This window comes from Carya illinoinensis, chromosome 1, assembly GCF_018687715.1.
Source record: "Carya illinoinensis cultivar Pawnee chromosome 1, C.illinoinensisPawnee_v1, whole genome shotgun sequence".
Lineage (NCBI taxonomy): Eukaryota > Viridiplantae > Streptophyta > Magnoliopsida > Fagales > Juglandaceae > Carya > Carya illinoinensis.
Window position 1 is genome coordinate 17,973,574 of NC_056752.1, and position 18,261 is coordinate 17,991,834.

At 36.8% G+C, this 18,261-nt stretch overlaps 1 protein-coding gene across 1 annotated transcript; it reads right to left on the reverse strand.

Moving 5' to 3' along the window:
• Positions 1-12,133: 12,133 nt before the first annotated feature.
• On the reverse strand, positions 12,134-14,268 carry LOC122315550. Its single transcript, XM_043131559.1, has 4 exons — positions 13,279-14,268; positions 13,059-13,179; positions 12,463-12,707; positions 12,134-12,157 (listed from the first exon to the last, which is right to left on the reverse strand). The coding sequence occupies exons 1-4, from the start codon at positions 14,266-14,268 to the stop codon at positions 12,134-12,136; spliced, it is 1,380 nt and encodes a 459-aa protein (XP_042987493.1).
• Positions 14,269-18,261: the final 3,993 nt, after the last annotated feature.

Here is an 18,261-nt window from a genome sequence, read left to right on the forward strand (position 1 = left end):
ATAAGTTAGAATTTGAGAAGATCCTTTCGAATAGAATCAAAGGAATTTTTGAGAAAAATCAACTAAGTTGTTTTTTGAGTGGGCTGCGTGCTGATATTAGATTTCCTGTGAAGCTTCTTAAACCTTTAACACTAAATGATGCCTTCCGGTTGGCTAAAATTCAAAAGTAGTATCTATTATACCTTAAGAAGCCTTGGAGGGGTACTTTTACTGATTCTAATTAAATTGGTCTAGAGTCTAGTTTGTTGAAATATGGACAACCTGCATCTATTTTGGGAGCACCTAAGGCACAACCTTTAGCTAGAATTCCCTTCAAAAAACTTTATGATTCACAAATGCAAGAGAGGCTTAAGAAGGGCCTTTGCTACTTTTGTGATGAGAAGTGGCGTCAAGGTCATAGATGCATCAAACCAAAACTATTTCTGCTAGAAGGAATGGACTTCCTAGCAGACATTGCCTATGAGGTTGGCATTGATTTAGCTAGTGAAGCTACAACTATGGATATTGAGGAAGAAGCTGAGATAGCTTCTATCTCATTACATACTATTGTTGGGGCTTCAGGGCCTAGAACCATGAGACTTGTAGGTTAGGTTGGTAAGAAGAGGGTGGTAATCTTAATAGACACTGGCGGTACACACAATTTTGTGGATACTGCCGTGGTTGCTCGATGTAAGATGGAGGTGTATTTGGGAGAACCTCTCAAGGTCAAAGAAGCTAATGGCCAAGTGGTTGAATGTGGTGGGAAGTGTCTTGCAGTTCCTGTGAAGATACAAGGGGTATCTTTTATGGTGGATTTCTTCACCTTATCTCTCGGGGGTTGTGATGTTGTCTTGGGTGTACAATGGATCTCCTTACTTGGTCCTGTGTTAGGGACATTACTGAGTTACAAATGAAGTTTCAGTACGAAGGGAAGGGCATCTATTTTCACAGGTTGTCACCTTCTAACACTGAGTTGATTGATGATATTACATCCCTTAAAGCTTCTGTTTCTAGCAAGAAAGGCTTACTCTTACAACTAGTGGACTGTAGTGTAGCTGAGTTGTCTACTTCGAATGATGAACAAGTGCACCACTTGTTACAGAATTATAAGGTTGTTTTTGCTGAACCAACTGGGTTGCCACCTCATAGGTCACATGACCATCAAATTCATTTGAAACAGGAGGCTAGTCCTATTAGTGTGAGGCCCTATCGATATCCATTCTATCAAAAAGCTGATATAGGAAAGATTGTTAAAGAGCTTTTGGCTTCTGGAGTTGTAAGGCCTAGTTAATCACCTTTTTCTTCTCATGTGTAACTTGTTAGGAAGTCTGATGGCACATGGTGCATTTGCATTGATTATAGGGCTTTAAATGAAGCTACTATTAAAGACAATTACCCTATTCTTGTTGTGGATGAGTTCTTAGATGAACTTTCAGGTTCTACAATTTTTTCTAAGTTTGATTCAAGAGCTGGTTATCATCAAATACGCATGAGAACTAAGGATATTCCAAAGACTACATTCAGAGCTCATGAAGGGCATTCTGAGTTCCTTGTCATGCCTTTTGGTCTCACTAATATCCCTTCTACCTTTCAAGGCCTAATGAATGAGGTTTTTAAACCATTTCTTAGACAATTTGCCAATGTTTTTTTTATGACATTCTGGTCTACAGCAAGGATATGCCTTCTCATTTAGCCTCTGTGTTCGATTTATTCCGCTTCATCAACTTTATGCAAAAGAATCCAAGTGTAAGATTGCATGTCAGGAAATTGAGTACTTAGGCCATTTAATCTCCAAAGAGGGAGTAAGGACTGACCCTAAGAAGCTGGAGGCCTGCTCACTTGGCCTATTCCTAAAACTATTAAGTCCTTGAGGGGCTTTTTAAGTTTGACAGGGTATTATAGGAAATTCATTAAGGGCTATGGTCTAATTACTATCCCTTTGACTGATTTGTTGAAAAAGGATGCTTTTGCTTGGTCAGATGATGCCACCAGCGTCCTTTAATGACTTGAAGATTGTTGTCATGAGCCCTCCTATTCTAGCCTTACCTAATTTCACCAAGCCATTTGTGATTAAGTGTGATGCTTGTGCTACTAGAGTAGGTGCAGTGTTGATGCAAGAACAAATATCCTTAGCCTTTCTCAATTAGGCTTTGAAGGTTAAAAACTTAACTCTTTCCACTTATGAAAAAGAGTTACTAGCTTTAGTGCTAGCTGTTAAAAAGTGGAGGCCCTATCTTGTGGGAAGTGTTTTTATCATTAGAACTTATCATCATAGCCTTAAGTATCTGCTGGAACAAAACATTGGCACTGTAGCATAGCCAAAATGGCTTTCCAAGCTACTTGGATATGAATTCACCATTGAGTATAAAAAAGGGGTGGAAAATAAGGTAGTCGATGCCTTATCTCAACAAGATCAGCTTGATCTCATTGCTGACCTGGCAGCTTTATCTTTTCCTACTCCTACTTGGATTTCAAATCTTAAGTTGGTCTATGATGCAGATCAAAATGCTCAGCAATTGTTTGCTGATTTGAGGCACGATCCTTCTTCTGTTCCTTTATTTAAACTCAAACATGGTTTGTTTTTTAGGAAGGACATAAGTTTTGTTCCAGATTCAGCTCCATTGAAGCAACAACTTTTGCATTATCTGCATGCTAGCCCTGCTGCTAGACATTCTAGCTTTCAGAAGTGTTTACATAGGGCTCGAGCTTTAGTGATGTTCTGGCCTTCAAAAGTTTTCAAAAGTTCTTGAGTGCTAGACATTCTAGCTTTCAAAAGTTCTGGCTCGAACTTTTGTTTACATTATAGTTTTATTGGCTTGGCCTTAAAAATGATGTTAAGAAATTTATTCTTGAGTGTCATACTTGCCAAATAAATCTAATTCAGAATGTGCTTCGAGCTGGGTTTCTACAGCCATTACCTATTCCTGATCAAATCTGGACTGACCTTTCCATGGATTTTGTGGAAGGTTTACCTATTTCTATAGGCTATTCTGTAACTATGGTGGTTATGGACAGGCGCTCAAAGTATGCTCACTTTATGCCTTTAAAGCATCCATTTATAGCTGTTCAAGTTTCTTCATTGTTTTTTAAACAATGTTTTTAAACTTCATGGTTTACCAAAAACAATTGTTTCTAATCGAGGTTCCACCTTTACCAGTTCCTTTTGGAAAGAACTTTTTCGGCTTCAAGGGGTCAATCTTGCTTATTCCTCATCTTATCATCCTTAGAGTGATGGACAAACTGAGGTTGTTAAGAAATGCCTCGAACACTTCTTGAGATGGGTTTCTGGTGACAAGCCCAAGCTGTGGGCTGATTGGCTTTGTTTAGCTAAATGGTGGTACAATTCTTCTTTTCATACTTCCACAAAATTGACTCCATTTGAAGTTGTCTATGGAATTCCTCCTATTAAGTTGCAGGCTTACATCCCAGGCATCACTTCTAATCAATCAGTAGATCAATTGTTGAAGACTCATGAGGAGATTTTGGATACTCTAAAGCATAACTTGACTTTGGCTCAAGAAAGAATGAAGTTCAATTATGATAAGCAACATACTGAAATGACAATTTTCAGTAGGAGATTGGGTATATCTTAGACTTCAGCCTTATCGACAGCAATCTTTGGCAGTCAGGAAGAATTTTAAGCTCTCCCCTTGTTATTTTTGGTCCCTTCCAGATTACACACAGAATTGGGCAGGTGGCTTATCGGTTGTGCCTTCCCTCAGATTCTCTTTTACATCCGGTTTTTCATGTTTCTTCTTTGAGGAAGAAGTTGGGTGATCATGTTACCCCTCTTCCTACTTTACCCCCAGTTGATGTGCAAGGGGAGTTGAGGCCTTAGCCTAAGAAAATACTAGATCATAGAAGTGTCAATAAGGATAATCGAGCTCTTGTAGAAGTCCTCATTCAATGGGAAGGTGCTGGTGTGGACGATTCTACCTGGGAACCTTATTGGCAACTCTGAAAGCAGTACCCTCACCTTGTGGCAAGGTGCTTTAAAGGGAAAGGGTGTGTTATGGGTCCTGGAAGGTGCTGGTGTGGAGATATATGGATGGGCAAGGTGCAGTATGTTCAGTAGGATCTTAGTGGAAGGGTCATTACTGGTTGTTGGCTATTAAGCGGAAGATCCATACGTTGCCGTTTTACTATGTGTTAATTCCTTTGCTTTTAGTTGAACGTTGTCGTTTTACATTTCCTTTTATATCTCAGCTTTAATAAGTCCAACGTGGTCATTTTATTCTTTCTCGAATGTAAACAATTAAAAGGTGCGTTGCAACACATTCACTATAAATACAATTAGTTGGAGGGAAAGTCTCCAACGAGAAATTGATTCACTTCCTTTCCCTTTTCTACAATTCATCTTCTTCCTCTAAACTTAATCTCTAGAGAGTGACTCTCTCGAATCAATCAGCTACTACATTGGGTCCATTACAAACTTGTAGGTCAATTTTGATTCTCGAGTTATTGGATGATTTGTCTTTGAAATTTTTCAAATCTCAAAACAAAAATAAGATTAAAAAAATTATATTCTAACTCTCTTTTAATTTTATAAATTTTTTATTCAACTTTTTCTCTCTCATTTCCCAAAATCCCATAAAAATATTAAATCAAATAATTTTATTATTATTCACAAATTATCTCACTATTATTTATAGATTTATCATCTCATCTCATTTGTGTATATAACCAAAAAAGGCCTAACTCAAACTCTTTCAGGACTATTTACAAACTATTTCACTATTTTTCACATATCATTTTATCTCATCTCGTTATCGAAACGAGACCTAATGCTTCATACACTCCTAAATGATAATCATTTTGCAATTAATAATAAATTATAACTGTGTTAAATGTAATTGTATTTTTTTTTACGAAGAACCGGTAGCCACCCACATAGTAACCCCGTTTCAAGTTTATTAATAAGCCCTCACATATGGCGGATGAATACCGTAATAACAATTAGGACACCAGGACATTGCAAAGAACCAACTCATGTGACCAACCAACAAGAAACCAAAAAAATTGAAACATGCCTAGAAACTAAAAATGTCTAGTGATGTAAACATAAAGAAACTAAACATACCTAAGAAAAACCATAAAGAACTGGAGACGGATGTTTGAAAGCCCTACCTTGTCTAGCCGAATCAGGCTGTTTAAGTACCAAGGTAGGGAAACAAAAGAACTAAATCTCATGTTAAGGCTCTGCTTGCCTAATCGAGCCAAGGCGTCTGCCAAAGAATTACCACCTTCTCTGAATTGATGCTCGATGGTAAATTGTAAGCCATGTAAATTATTTAACAACTCTTCCCAATAATCCCATAGATACCACACCGTACACATTTGAGATTTTAACCAATTAACCACTAAACTGGAATCTCATTCTAACGTTACATGCATAAAGCCCATCTCCTTACAAACACCCACGCCTGCAATTAAGGTATGAAGTTCAGCTTTGTTATTGGTCCGAAGACCAAAATGAGAAGAGAAGGCCTACATAAAATTCCCATTCAAATCTTGTATGAGACCCCCTCCACCACTATTTCCAGGGTTTCCACAGCAACTACCATCGACGTTTAGCTTTACCCAACCATTTGTTGGTTTCTTCCAACTAATTAAATGCGGCATCCTTCTCGGTGTATTAATAAAAGCTAGGCACCTCGAGTGTCATTAGAGTGTTTTGGCTAGAAATTGAAATCTCCCAACGTTGAGCCAAAAGTGAAGATAAGTTCGTAAGCCACACCTTTATAACAATCCAAACCTCCCTTGCCGACTCCTGCACCCTCTTCATCCTTGCTTTACACCTCCTAAACCATAGTCATCAAGTGATGATGGACTGAAGCAAGCCAAGTAGCGTTCCTCTATGGCTAGATTTTTTGGCATAACCAAACCACCCCTGAACCATTTCCCACCAAGAACGACCCTCCATGCATTTGATGCCCAGAGCAATGGATGCCATGTTCCAAACCTAGATGCCATGTTTCAACACATGGTCAATTGTTTCTACCACACCCAACACGCAGTAGTCGCAACATGACACCATGGGAATATCAAGAGCTTGAATTCGAGCATCTACCGACAATGCTCTAAACCTTGCTTTCCACATGCACATCGATGCTTTTTTCAATAGCAATTGATGCCAAACCCAGTCCAATTCTGGCTGTTTGTGTAATGCTCTGATGAAGTATTAGAAATGCATAATTAAGTTGTTTTAGTGAGTGATTTATTACATCAAATAAGAGTTGAACACTTAATTATGCATCAAAATTTTAACACTTAATGAAAAATTTATTGATGATAATATCTTGCACATCAAAGTCTCATATTTGCCCTTGAAATACTTAAACTATAATATCATTTTATTTATATATTGTAGGGCATTTATGGAAGGAAAGAAAGAATGAGACCTATGAAGAAATAAAAGAATTGATTATGGTTTTTATAGAATCTCATCTAGCAAGAGATCAATTGCATATCACGTTGGAGACAGCTGAACGTGCAGCAGCAGCAGAGATTTAATTCTTTCTTTCTTGTTCAGTGGTAGCCTTTAGCATGTGAATTTCTTTTTTTTTTTTGGGATCTCCAATGACAAAGCATGCCTGCATCATTCTGAACCTGCCCCCTCTCCTCTCCAAGGGATGGACACATCAGAATGTCAACATGATGGAATAATAAAAATACACACATGCATGACTTCATGGGAGCAACGTGGTAGTGGGGAGTAATTAATTTTATTACTTTCTTTCTTTCGTTTAAGCTGGAGCAGCAGGAGATCACATGGGATCATGGAAGACAGCTGGACGGAAAGCAGTAGCAGCAGATTTTATTTTCTTTCTTTCTTTTTTGGGTAGCTGGCACCAACGAGCAGCAGCAGAGTTTTATCTTATTTCTTTCTTTTTCGGGTAGCTGGACGTGCAGGAGATCAGTTATGTGCTGCTGGAAGGCAAGCTGTTCATTTCAGCTTTCTTGCTTCTACACATGGAAGGTCACCACGGCATCACATGGACAACTCACAAGACACACGGCTATAAAATGAAAGAAGGCTAAAATGCTACGGGGGTGCAGTAGCTTAGCTTGGATTTTTATTTTCTTCCTGTTGTTTCAGACGCTAGGCTTCAGAATTTATTTTGTCACAGCTTTACTTTGTTTGTTTTTTTTTCATTCCAGACTTGGTAGCTGCAGAGAGTTTTTAGTTTTTATTTTCTTTCTTTTGTTCAGACAAAGAACAGGGGTGGAAGCTCCCATTTTCGGATTTGGATTTTATATTTTTTTGGTTGCTTTCAGTTCCTAGCATTTCTTTGCTTTCAGACTGTGAGGGGGCTGATTATTCTTTCTGTTGTTTTACGTTCTTAGTTCAGATGGTAGGCGGCTGGTTTTGTTTTACACACATTAGTTTTTCTGCTTTTACGTTTAGACGCTAGCAGCTGGTTTCCATTTTTTTCTTTTCGGTTTTCTTTTGGTTTTCATTCGGTGCAGCAGAGTACTTCTAGAGTTTTAGTTTATTTTTTTTCCTTTTCATGTTAGAGGCTAGCAGCTAGTTTTAGTTTTCACTTTGCTTTTTGTTTAGACCTTCAGCAGCAGACTAGAGTAGTCCTTAGCTTAATTTCAGTCTGTTTACGTTTTCAGACCAAGGAGTCGGCTGGTCTTGTTTTTTTTAGCTTAGTTTATTTTTTTTTTCTTTTCTCCCGGAACCTGGTTTTCATTCGTTTAGCTGGAGGCAGCACAGTAGAGCTTTGAATTGTATTTCTTTCCTTCCGTTTAGTAGCAGGCGGCTTCATTTTATTATTTTTCTTACTTCACTTCATTTTCGTTCGGCGCAGAGGAGTCCTTTAATTTTTTTTTCTTTACGTTTCGTTCAGACAGTAGGAGGCGGCGGCTTTTATTTTTTTTCGTAGTTTTCTTTTTCAGCTTTCAGTCGGTTGGAGTTTTTATTTTCTTGCTTGTTTACATTTTTTTTTTCCTACAGTTTTTCTTTCGGCATTCATTTCCTTTAAATTATTTTGATTGTTGTTCAGCTTGATATTTTTATTCTTTTATATTTATCTTCGTACAGCAACTTGATATGTTAAGATTCATCAGTTTTAAGCATTTTACTAATTTAGAGATGATAGGTTAGATTTTAGATTTGGAATTCAATGAGTAACCTATGACTAATTTGGGGTGGATTTTCTTCAATGTTACGAGATTTCAATGATTAACTTGGTGGATGATATTTCAGTTTACATTTAAAAATGATCGAAATTCTTTGTTCTTAGTTTAGATTAGTTGTATACGTAAAGGCACAATTAATACTTGAACAAGTAACAAGACTTTGATGGTTTTCTTTCACTATTTTACAATTATTATATAATCTATCAAGTAGTTTTATTAGACCAAGAATTGTGATTCATTGCTATATTATCCGACCATGACTTCTAAGAATAGGATCATGGTTGAGAGAATGTGAAAAGAGAAGTAAATCCATCTCCAAATCAGTGGGTGAAAATTGCATCCCAAGTGTTTGTTTTATTGTTTCTTACAAGTTTAATTCATTTGCTACACACTTTCTCTAAGCCACTTAGTTTTGATAATTTTAGAAACATAGATCCACATCCATTTTCATCCTTCATAATCGAGATATCTTTTGCACAAAGAAAATCTCACAAACGCTTTGATAACTCTTTATCCCTGTGGAATACGATCCTGGACTTATCCTGGTATTACCTTGACAGCTTCTACGCTTGGAAGACAAAATTTTAAGCTGATCAAGTTTTTGTGGTTTCGTTGCCCCCAACTAGCTCTTTGCTAGTCTCTAGCAAAAAGAGTGAAAGAATTCATGCAAGGGTGAAATTACCAACTTGAGAAAATCTGAGAATCACATGCCATGAAATAAACTTGTTGAGTTTAAGAACACTGGAGATAGATTAATCTGAATTTTGTATCAACTGGGAGATTTATACACCATTTAGTTAATCAACCAAGAGAATTACATGTAACAAAACTTTCTTCTTCAAGTGCATGGGAATGGGGTTAGAATTCCAAGATCGACTACCAAGAGGCATTAACAGTTTCAATCACAGCAGTTAATCTGAGATAACCATAGGTCTTACTCTAAATCAAAACCATTGTAGTGGTAGCTTTCACGCTATTACACTTTAAAAGTCGCCTACTTTCTTATTTAGTAAGGACTCCGGTAATAGGCAGCCTTTTCCAATACACAAATGTAAAGCATATTTTTTTTTTTGGAAGCATATCCTAGTGGGAGAATCAAGCCTATGAATGTGTGCCTACTAACACTTTCACAAGTCCACCCTTACCACTAGTCTACCTAAATGATTTTTTTTTTTTATCCCTGACTTGTCCCTTTTCTAATTTGATTCATTCCAAATTTCTTCCTAAGCCGTTAGGATATGGTTCATTATAGTCCCAAACAACCGAAGTGTAAATCAACAAACAATGACCCAATGTAGTCTCTCTAGGCATTCCGGGCATGTGTTGTGTGTGTTTTAGCAAAACTTTTAACATCTTTCCCTTGGTTTAACAACTAAATAAAATGGATAAGTCCCTCTTTTGACATATACTAATATTTGCACTACATTCCACATATTCCATGACCTCAACAAATCATTTTTCAGTTCATTTTCTAGAATAGGGGATTTAATCTTCTTTCAACTCATTACCAACTCCCCTAAGGTGGACCAAAATTTAAGGCATGCAAATAGAAAACACCCCCCAACTAGATTGTAGCATTGTCCTCAATGATGCAAGAGAAGTGAAGAACAAAAGAAAAAAATGAAACGCAAAATGATAGTGAAGGGAATGACGGGTTACCTGGTCAGAAGAGAAACATACGACAAGAAGAGAACAACGAAAAATAGAAGAGAGAAAAACACACCTGCATAAACTAAAAGGTAAAACAGAAAAATGAAAGGAAGAAGTGAAATAAGATGAAAAACAAGTCAAACATCAAGGCTCGGTTGAAGGGTCAGGGTCCAATAGATGGATGGTGGTATCCTCTGGTGAAAAATGGTCAAGAAAATGTTTGAGTCGCTGCCCATTAACCTTAAAGATATTACCATTGTATGGATTGAGGATTTCAATAGCCCCATGAGGAAACACTATCTAAACAATATAAGGACCACTCCATTTGTATCGAAGTTTACCGGCAAACACATGGAGTCTAGAGTTGTAGAGGAGAACCTTTTGATTGGGGAGAAAACTCTTTCTCAAAATGTGCTTATCGTGGAAAACCTTAGTTCTCTCCTTGTAAAGTTCAACTCTTCTAATTCATTCAACTTCAATTTCCTTAAAACACCAGAATTCTTAGTAGAAAAGTTAAAGTGCTTGACAGCCCAATAAGCCTTGTGTTCTAGCTCAATAGGGAGATGACATGCTTTACCGTAAACTAAACGATAGGGAGACATGCCTAGGACAGTTTTAAAAGCTGTCCTATAAGCCCATAAAGTGTCTAAAAGCCTCAAAGACCAATCTTTCCTATTTGGGTTGACTGTTTTTTCAAAAATGGTTTTGATCTCCTGGTTGGCCAACTCAGCTTGGCCATTGGTTTGAGGATGATACGGAGTTGAAACTTTGTGATGGACCCCATATTTTTTCATTAACGCCGCAAATGATTTATTGCAAAAGTAGGAACCTCCATCACTAATTAAAACCCTTGGTATCCCAAACCAAGTGAAAATATTATCTTTCAAAAATTTTAATACCACCCGATGATCATTGATCCTACATGGTATTGCTTCGACCCATTTAGAAATATAGTCCACAGCAACAAGAATGTAAAGATAACCAACAGAAGACGAAAAAGGTCCCATAAAATCAATCCCCCAACAATCAAAAATTTCTAATGCTAAAATAGGTTGTAAGGGCATCATGTTTCTATAGGTGATTCCTCCTAACTTTTGACATGGTTCACATGCCTTACAAAAATTGTAAGCATCCTTGAACATGTGGGGCCAATAATAACCACATTGCAAGATTTTAGCCACTATTTTCTTAGCTGAAAAGTGGCCTCCACACGCACTACCATGACAAAAATTTAGTATATGCGGGAATGTCACAATTAGGCACACACCTTCTCAAAATTTGATCAGAATATTTGAATAAATATGGGTCATTATAAAAGAAAGATCTGACCTCTAATTTAAGCCTTTTGATGTCTTGAGAGCTCCAATGTGGTGGGGTATGTCCTGTCACTAAGAAATTAACAATATCAGCAAACCAAGGTAAAGAATCAACAACTAAAAGCTGTTCATCTGGAAAGGAATCTGAAATGGGAGTAGTAGGTTCAGAATTTTCAACGACGAGTCGAGATAAATGATCGGCAACCATATTTTCTACTCCCTTTTTATCCTTAATGCTGATATTAAATTCCTGCAATAACAAAATCCATCTAATCAGTCGAGGTTTGGCATCTTTCTTTGTGAGCAAATATTTAAGAGCTGCATGGTCAGTGAATATAACAATTGGAGAGCCTAAAATGTAAGCTCTAAATTTATCCAAAGCAAAAACAACTGCAAGTAACTCCTTTTCAGTGGTGGAGTAATTTTTCTGAGCTGCATCAAGTGTTTTACTTGCATAATAAATCACAAATGGAAGCTTACCTCTCCGCTGACCAAGGACGGCACCTATGGCAAGGTCACTGGCATCACACATGATCTCAAATGGCAATGACCAGTCAGGTGGTTGAATTATAGGTGCAGTGACAAGCATAGATTTGAGTTGCTCAAAAGCAACTTGACATGCATCAGTCCAATTAAACACGCAATCTTTAGCTAACAACTCACACAAAGGTCTCGATATGGAGCTAAAGTTTTTTATGAAACGCCTATAAAACCCGGCATGTCCCAAAAATGATCTAATATCTTTGACTGATTTTGGAATGGGTAACGTCGATATTAGATCAATTTTAGATTTGCCAACTTCAATGCCTCGGGCTGAGATCATGTGACCAAGGACAATACCTTGCCGCACCATAAAATGACATTTTTCCCAATTTAAGAGCAGATTTTTCTCTTCACATCGAGCCAAAACAGTAGTGAGGTGAGTAAGGCATGCATCAAATGAATCACCATAGACTAAAAAATCATCCATAAACACCTCCAAGATATGCTTAACCATGTCACTAAAAATACTTAACATGCATCGCTGAAATGTGGCGGGTGCATTACAAAGTCCAAATGGCATTTTCCTAAATGCAAAAGTTCCAAACGGACAAGTAAAAATAGTTTTTTCTTGGTCTTCAGGGACTATTTCAATTTGATAATATTCTGAAAAACCATCAAGAAAACAATAAAAACTATGGCCCGCAACTCTTTCCAGAGTTTGGTCTAAAAATGGTAATGGAAAATGGTACTTTCTTGTGACAGCATTTAGTTTCCTAAAATCAATGCACATGTGCCATCCTGTGATGGTCCTAGTTGAGATTAACTCATCTTTTTCATTTTTCACAATTGTAACCCCAGATTTCTTAGGAACTACTTGAGTAGGACTTACCCATTGACTATCCGAGATGGGATAGATGATACCTACATCCAAGAGCTTCAAGACTTCATTTTTAACCACCTCCTTCATCGTAGGATTCAACCTCCTTTGCATCTCTCGAGTTGGTGATGAATTCTCCTCCAAGAAAATTCGATGTGTGCAAATGGTGGGGCTGATTCCTTTGATGTCGGCAATCGACCATCCAAGTGCTCCTTTATGTTGCTTAAGAACCCGTAGGAGTTGCTCCTCTTGCTCAACTGACAAAGAATATGAGATAATACATGGAAAAGTGTTAGTTGGCCCAAGAAAAACATATTTCAGCGATTCAGGTGGTGATTTCAAAACCGGTGATGGAGGAACTTTATCCGATGGTTGTTAGTGTATGGATTGAAGTGGCAGATCTTCGAACTTAAGTCGCCACAAAGAGTCCATTTTGCTACCTGCACCAGAATTTACTGCGTTAGTATCCAATAATTCACTATTTTCTAAGGTTCCAGGTAAAACAAGTTCCATTTGACTCTCTTGCTCTAAAAAAAAAAATTCTTTAGCAAGTAAAGATTCCAAACAATTCACTTCCTAGAGTTCTTTCAAATCCTGTGGTTGCCTACAAGTGTTGAACACATTTAACTCCAACGTCATATTGCCAAACGTCAATTTAAGGATGCCACTTCGACAATTTATCAAAGCGTTGGAAGTAGCCAAAAATGGCCTCCCTAAAATGACGGGTGCCTAAAAAACAGAGTGAGGAGTTAATTGAACATCTAATACCAGAAAATCGACGGGATAATAAAATTTATCCACTTGCACCAACACATCTTCTACCACTACCCTAGGCTTTTTAATTGAACGGTCGGCTAATTGCAAGATGATAGAAGTTGGTTTCAACTCTCCTAAACCAAGTTGTTCATAGGTGTTATAAGGAAGCAAATTGACACTAGAACCTAAGTCTAGTAGTGCTTGGCCTATTTTGGAGCTTCCTATAACACAAGCTATTATTGGAGAATCCGGATCTTTATACTTAGGAGGAGTATTGGATTGGATAATGGCGCTGACTTGTTCCATGAGAAATGCCTTCTTTTTCACATTAAGTCTTCTTTTAACCGTACACAAATCTTTCAAAAATTTGGCATATGTGGGGATTTGCTCAATGGCATTAAGAAGAGGAATGTTAATACGCACTTGTCTAAAAATGTCCAAAATCTCAGCATGATGTTTATCTTTATGTAAAGGAACCAATCTTTGAGGAAAGGGTGCCGGAGGAGTTACCTTTGGTTCCAAAGAAACATCAACATCAGAATTTTTACCTTGTGCATTAGAAATGGAACTTTCACCTTTCTTGCCAGCTTCATTACCCAATGTTTCAACTTCTTTGCCACTACGGAGAGTTATTACGACCTTGCAAGTCCTGACATTTGCTTCTGAAGAAGATGAAGACTCTATGGTAGCATTTTGGACTTGAGGATTTGGTTGGGGTTGAGATAGGAATTTTCCTTTCTCTTGCGTACTCAAGGTTGTGTTCAGCTTGGTCAAATTATTCCTTATGTCATTGATGGCTTGAGAAGTTTGGTTATTTATGGTGGTTTGACTTTGCATGAACTGCTGAAGAGTAGAAGCCATTTGTTGAAATGGGTCATACATGGGTCTTCTAGGGGCCGAAATTAGTGCATTTTGCTGGGTATGAACTGAATATTGAGGTGCACCAGCTCCCGGATGTGCTGAATTTGTGGGATGATCATTTCTCCAGCTGAAATTGGGATGATTTCTCCAACCTGTATTATAAGTGTTAGAATATGGTGCAGGAAAAGGCTTAGAAATCATGTTAACAGGATGGGAAGCATCACACAAAACTTCTTTAAAAGCTGGAATAGTAGGACATTCAAATGTTACATGGTTAATATCCTCACAAATGTTACATTTTCCTTGTTTTGGAATGCCCTGAATTTCATGCACTTTCTTCAACTCAATCGCCTCCAATTTTTTTGACAATAAGGAAAATTTAGCTTTCAAATCATCCTCCTCATTTAAAACATATTTATCCCCCCACTTACGGTCCTTAATGGTTCAGCTCTATCATAGACACAAGAAGTGTCCTATGATTGAGCGTTTTCAGCCAAGTAATCAAAATATGCAAATGCTTCTTCCGGTTCCTTATTAAAGAATTCTCCATTACACATGGTTTCAACAAATTGTCGCATCTTAGGTACCAAAGTTTCATAAAAAAACTAATAATGCGCCAATTCTCGTAACCATGGTGTGGACAAGCATTTAAGAGATATTTGAATCTTTCCCAACTTTGATAAAAAGTTTCATTTTCCTTTTGAGAAAAATTCATGATTTGTCTCTTTAAAGCATTGGTGCGATGCATTGGAAAATTTTTTTTTAGAAATTCAGCTTGCATTTCTTGCCATGTTCCAACGGATCTTGGCCTCAATGCATTTAACCATGTTTTTGCTTTGTCCTTAAGAGAAAAATGAAACAACTTCAATCTAACAATATCCTCAGTACAATTTTGATCCAAAAATGTGGAGCATACTTCCTCAAACTTCTTGAGGTGCAAGTAGGGATTTTTAGAATCCATTCCATGAAAATGAGGCAATAATGGTATCATTCTAGGTTTAAAATTGCAATTATGAGCATTCAAGGGTGTAATGATGCACGATGGAGTGGTGGTCATAATAGGATGCAAATATTTTCTAAGTGTCCTGTTGGGATTTTTCATCTCTCTATTATTATGTTCTTCTTATTCAGCCATGTTACTATGAGTGTCAAATGATGATTCAAATACTGAATTAAGAGAAACAGATAATGCACTCGATGATGAGATCGATGATTCAGTCCTAGCAAGTCTATGTGTGCTATCTCTAACCCAACCAGACATGCAACTTCAACACAAAACAAGATAAAAGTAAATAAGTAAAATGAGAGGTAAATATATCACCCAGACTGTGAAGAGGTTCACAGCTCCACAAACGTCCTCTCAGGAAAAAGAGAATGCTTTGACAAACACCCGTTGTCCCCGGCAACGGCACAAAAAACTTGATCAGCTTAAAATTTTGTCTTTCAAGCGTAGAAGCTGTTAAGGTAATACCAGGATAAGTCCAGGATCGTATTCCATAGGGACAGAGTTATCAAAGCGTTTGTTAGATTTTCTTTGTGTAAAAGATATCTCGATTATGAAGGATGAAAATGGATGTGGATCTATGTTTCTAAAATCATCAAAACTAAGAGGCTTGGAGAAAGTGTGTAGCGAATGAATTAAACTTGTAAGAAACAATAAAACAATCACTTGGGATGCAATTTTCACCCACTGATTTGGAGATGGATTTACTTCTCTTTTCACATTCTCTCAACCATGATCCTATTCCTAGAAGTCATGGTCGGATAATATAGCAATGAATCACAATTCTTGGCCTAATAAAACCACTTGACAGATTATATAACAATTGGAAAATAGTGAAAGAAAACCATCAAAGTCTTATTACTTTTTTAAGTATTAATTGTGCATTTACGTCTACAACTAATCTAAACCAAGAACAAAAAATTTCAATCATTTCTAAATGTAAACTGAAATATCATCCACCAAGTTAATCATTGAAATTACATAACATTGAAGAAAATCCATTTCAAATTAGTCATAGCTAGTTACTCATTAAATCCCAACTCTAAAATCTAGCCTATCATCTCTAAATTAGTAAAATGCTCAAAACTAATGAATCAACCTATCAAGTTGCTGTATGAAGATAAATATAAAAGAATAAAAATATCAAGCTGAACAACAATCAAAATAATTTCAAGGAAATGAATGCCGAAAGAAAAACTGTAGGAAAAAAAAATGTAAACAAGCAAGAAAATAAAAACTCCAACCGACTGAAAGCTGAAAAAGAAAACTACGAAAAAAAATAAAAGCCGCCGCCTCCTACTGTCTGAACGAAACGTAAAGAAAAAAAAAAATTAAAGGACTCTTCTGCACCGAACGAAAATGAAGTGAAGTAAGAAAAATAATAAAATGAAACCGCCTGCTACTAAACGAAAAGGAAAGAAATACAATTCAAAGCTCTACTGTGCTGCCTCCAGCTAAACGAATGAACACCAGGTTCCGGGAGAAAAGAAAAAAAAAAAATAAACTAAGCTAAAAAAAAAAACAAGACCAGCCGAGTCCTTGGTCTAAAAACGTAAAAAGACTGAAATTAAGCTAAGGACTACTCTAGTCTGCTGCTGAAGGTCTAAACGAAAAGAAAAGTGAAAACTAAAACTAGCTGCTAGCCTCTAACACGACAAGGAAAGAAAATAAACTAAAACTCTAGAACTACTCTGCTGCACCGAATGAAAACCAAAAGAAAACCGAAAAGACAAAAATGAAAACCAGCTGCTAGCATCTAAATGTAAAAGCAGAAAAACTAATGTGTGTAAAACAAAACCAGCCGCCTACCATCTGAACTAAGAGTGTAAAACAACAGAAAGAATAATCATGCTCATCCTTGTGGTGGGTCTTTTAGAAAATAATTTTAATAAAATAGACGAAAATTACGGTTCCTTTTACAAATTTTTTTTCCTTTCATGCTAGGATACAAAAGACTCCATGTTTATAAATAAAATTTGTTTTCTTAATAAAAGGGATATGTAGAAAACATAATTTTTATAATTAAAGTTTCTTATACAAAATATCTTGCCTAGACTTTCATGCTCTTCCCCTTGGGCTGTGTCCATCCTGACGTGTCATGCTCATCTCTTGGAAGGGCACACATAAAAGCTAAAATGAGTCGATGACTCGTAAGCATTACTTCAAACAGTTAAACATATTAACATATGTTTTCAGTCATACATATCATGCATAGACATGTAGTTCGTTTTAAAAACGTTGTGAGGTGAGATTTTTTTTTTAAAAAACGTTTTCTTTCTTAAAACAGTTCCTCATGCTTCACTGTCTTCATTTCTTAAAGAGTCCTTTCATGCATACATCTTTTCTTATATACATTCATGAATACATACATACATGCATTCTTTCTTGACATGCATACATCCTTTTCTTATCACTTTCATTGGCTGTTGCACACTGTTGCACCACGTGTGCTGGGGTTAGCGGTCTTTCGAACTTGATTCCGCCCGTGGCCATGGGTTAGGAATCCATTTCCTCATGGTGCAGCACTGGGTGCACTACCAATGATACTTACCCGACATTGCAATCTGTCCAGTCCAGTCCAGTCGGTACCTTTTCCATTTCCATTCATATGGGCATTACGTATCTTGATACATCATGCATTCAATCCATTCATTCATTTACAGTCCTTTCATTCACTTTCAGTCCATTCAGTCATTTACAGTCCATTCATTCATTTTAGTCCTTATAGTCCAGTTCTTACGATTCTTCAGTTTGTTTGATTCATAAAGTCATTTAAAAAAAAATAGTTTTCTTTCTTTTTGTAAAAGTCATTTTTAAAAGCAGTTTTCTTTCTTTTCATTTTAAAAACGTTGGTTCATGCTTCTTTTTAAGATTCGTTATGTTTCCTTTCATGAACAAACATACAATACGTACCACATATAGCATCCATCCACATGCATACACATACATACTTTGGGTGTTTGAAAAGAGGTTGCCAAGAAGGGCCGTTATATACTTATACTTGAAAACTTATGCTTCGCTTTCTTTTTCATAAAGCTTGTCTCGTGGATAAAACCATTTGTTTCACTTTTAAGAAAATCTTTCATTTTTATCTTCGTTTATTTAAGAAAACTCTAGAAGAGTATGAACGCAATACTTACCTAGACTTCATGCCCTACTCATTCCATGCAGTCCATTCGTGTGCATGTCAG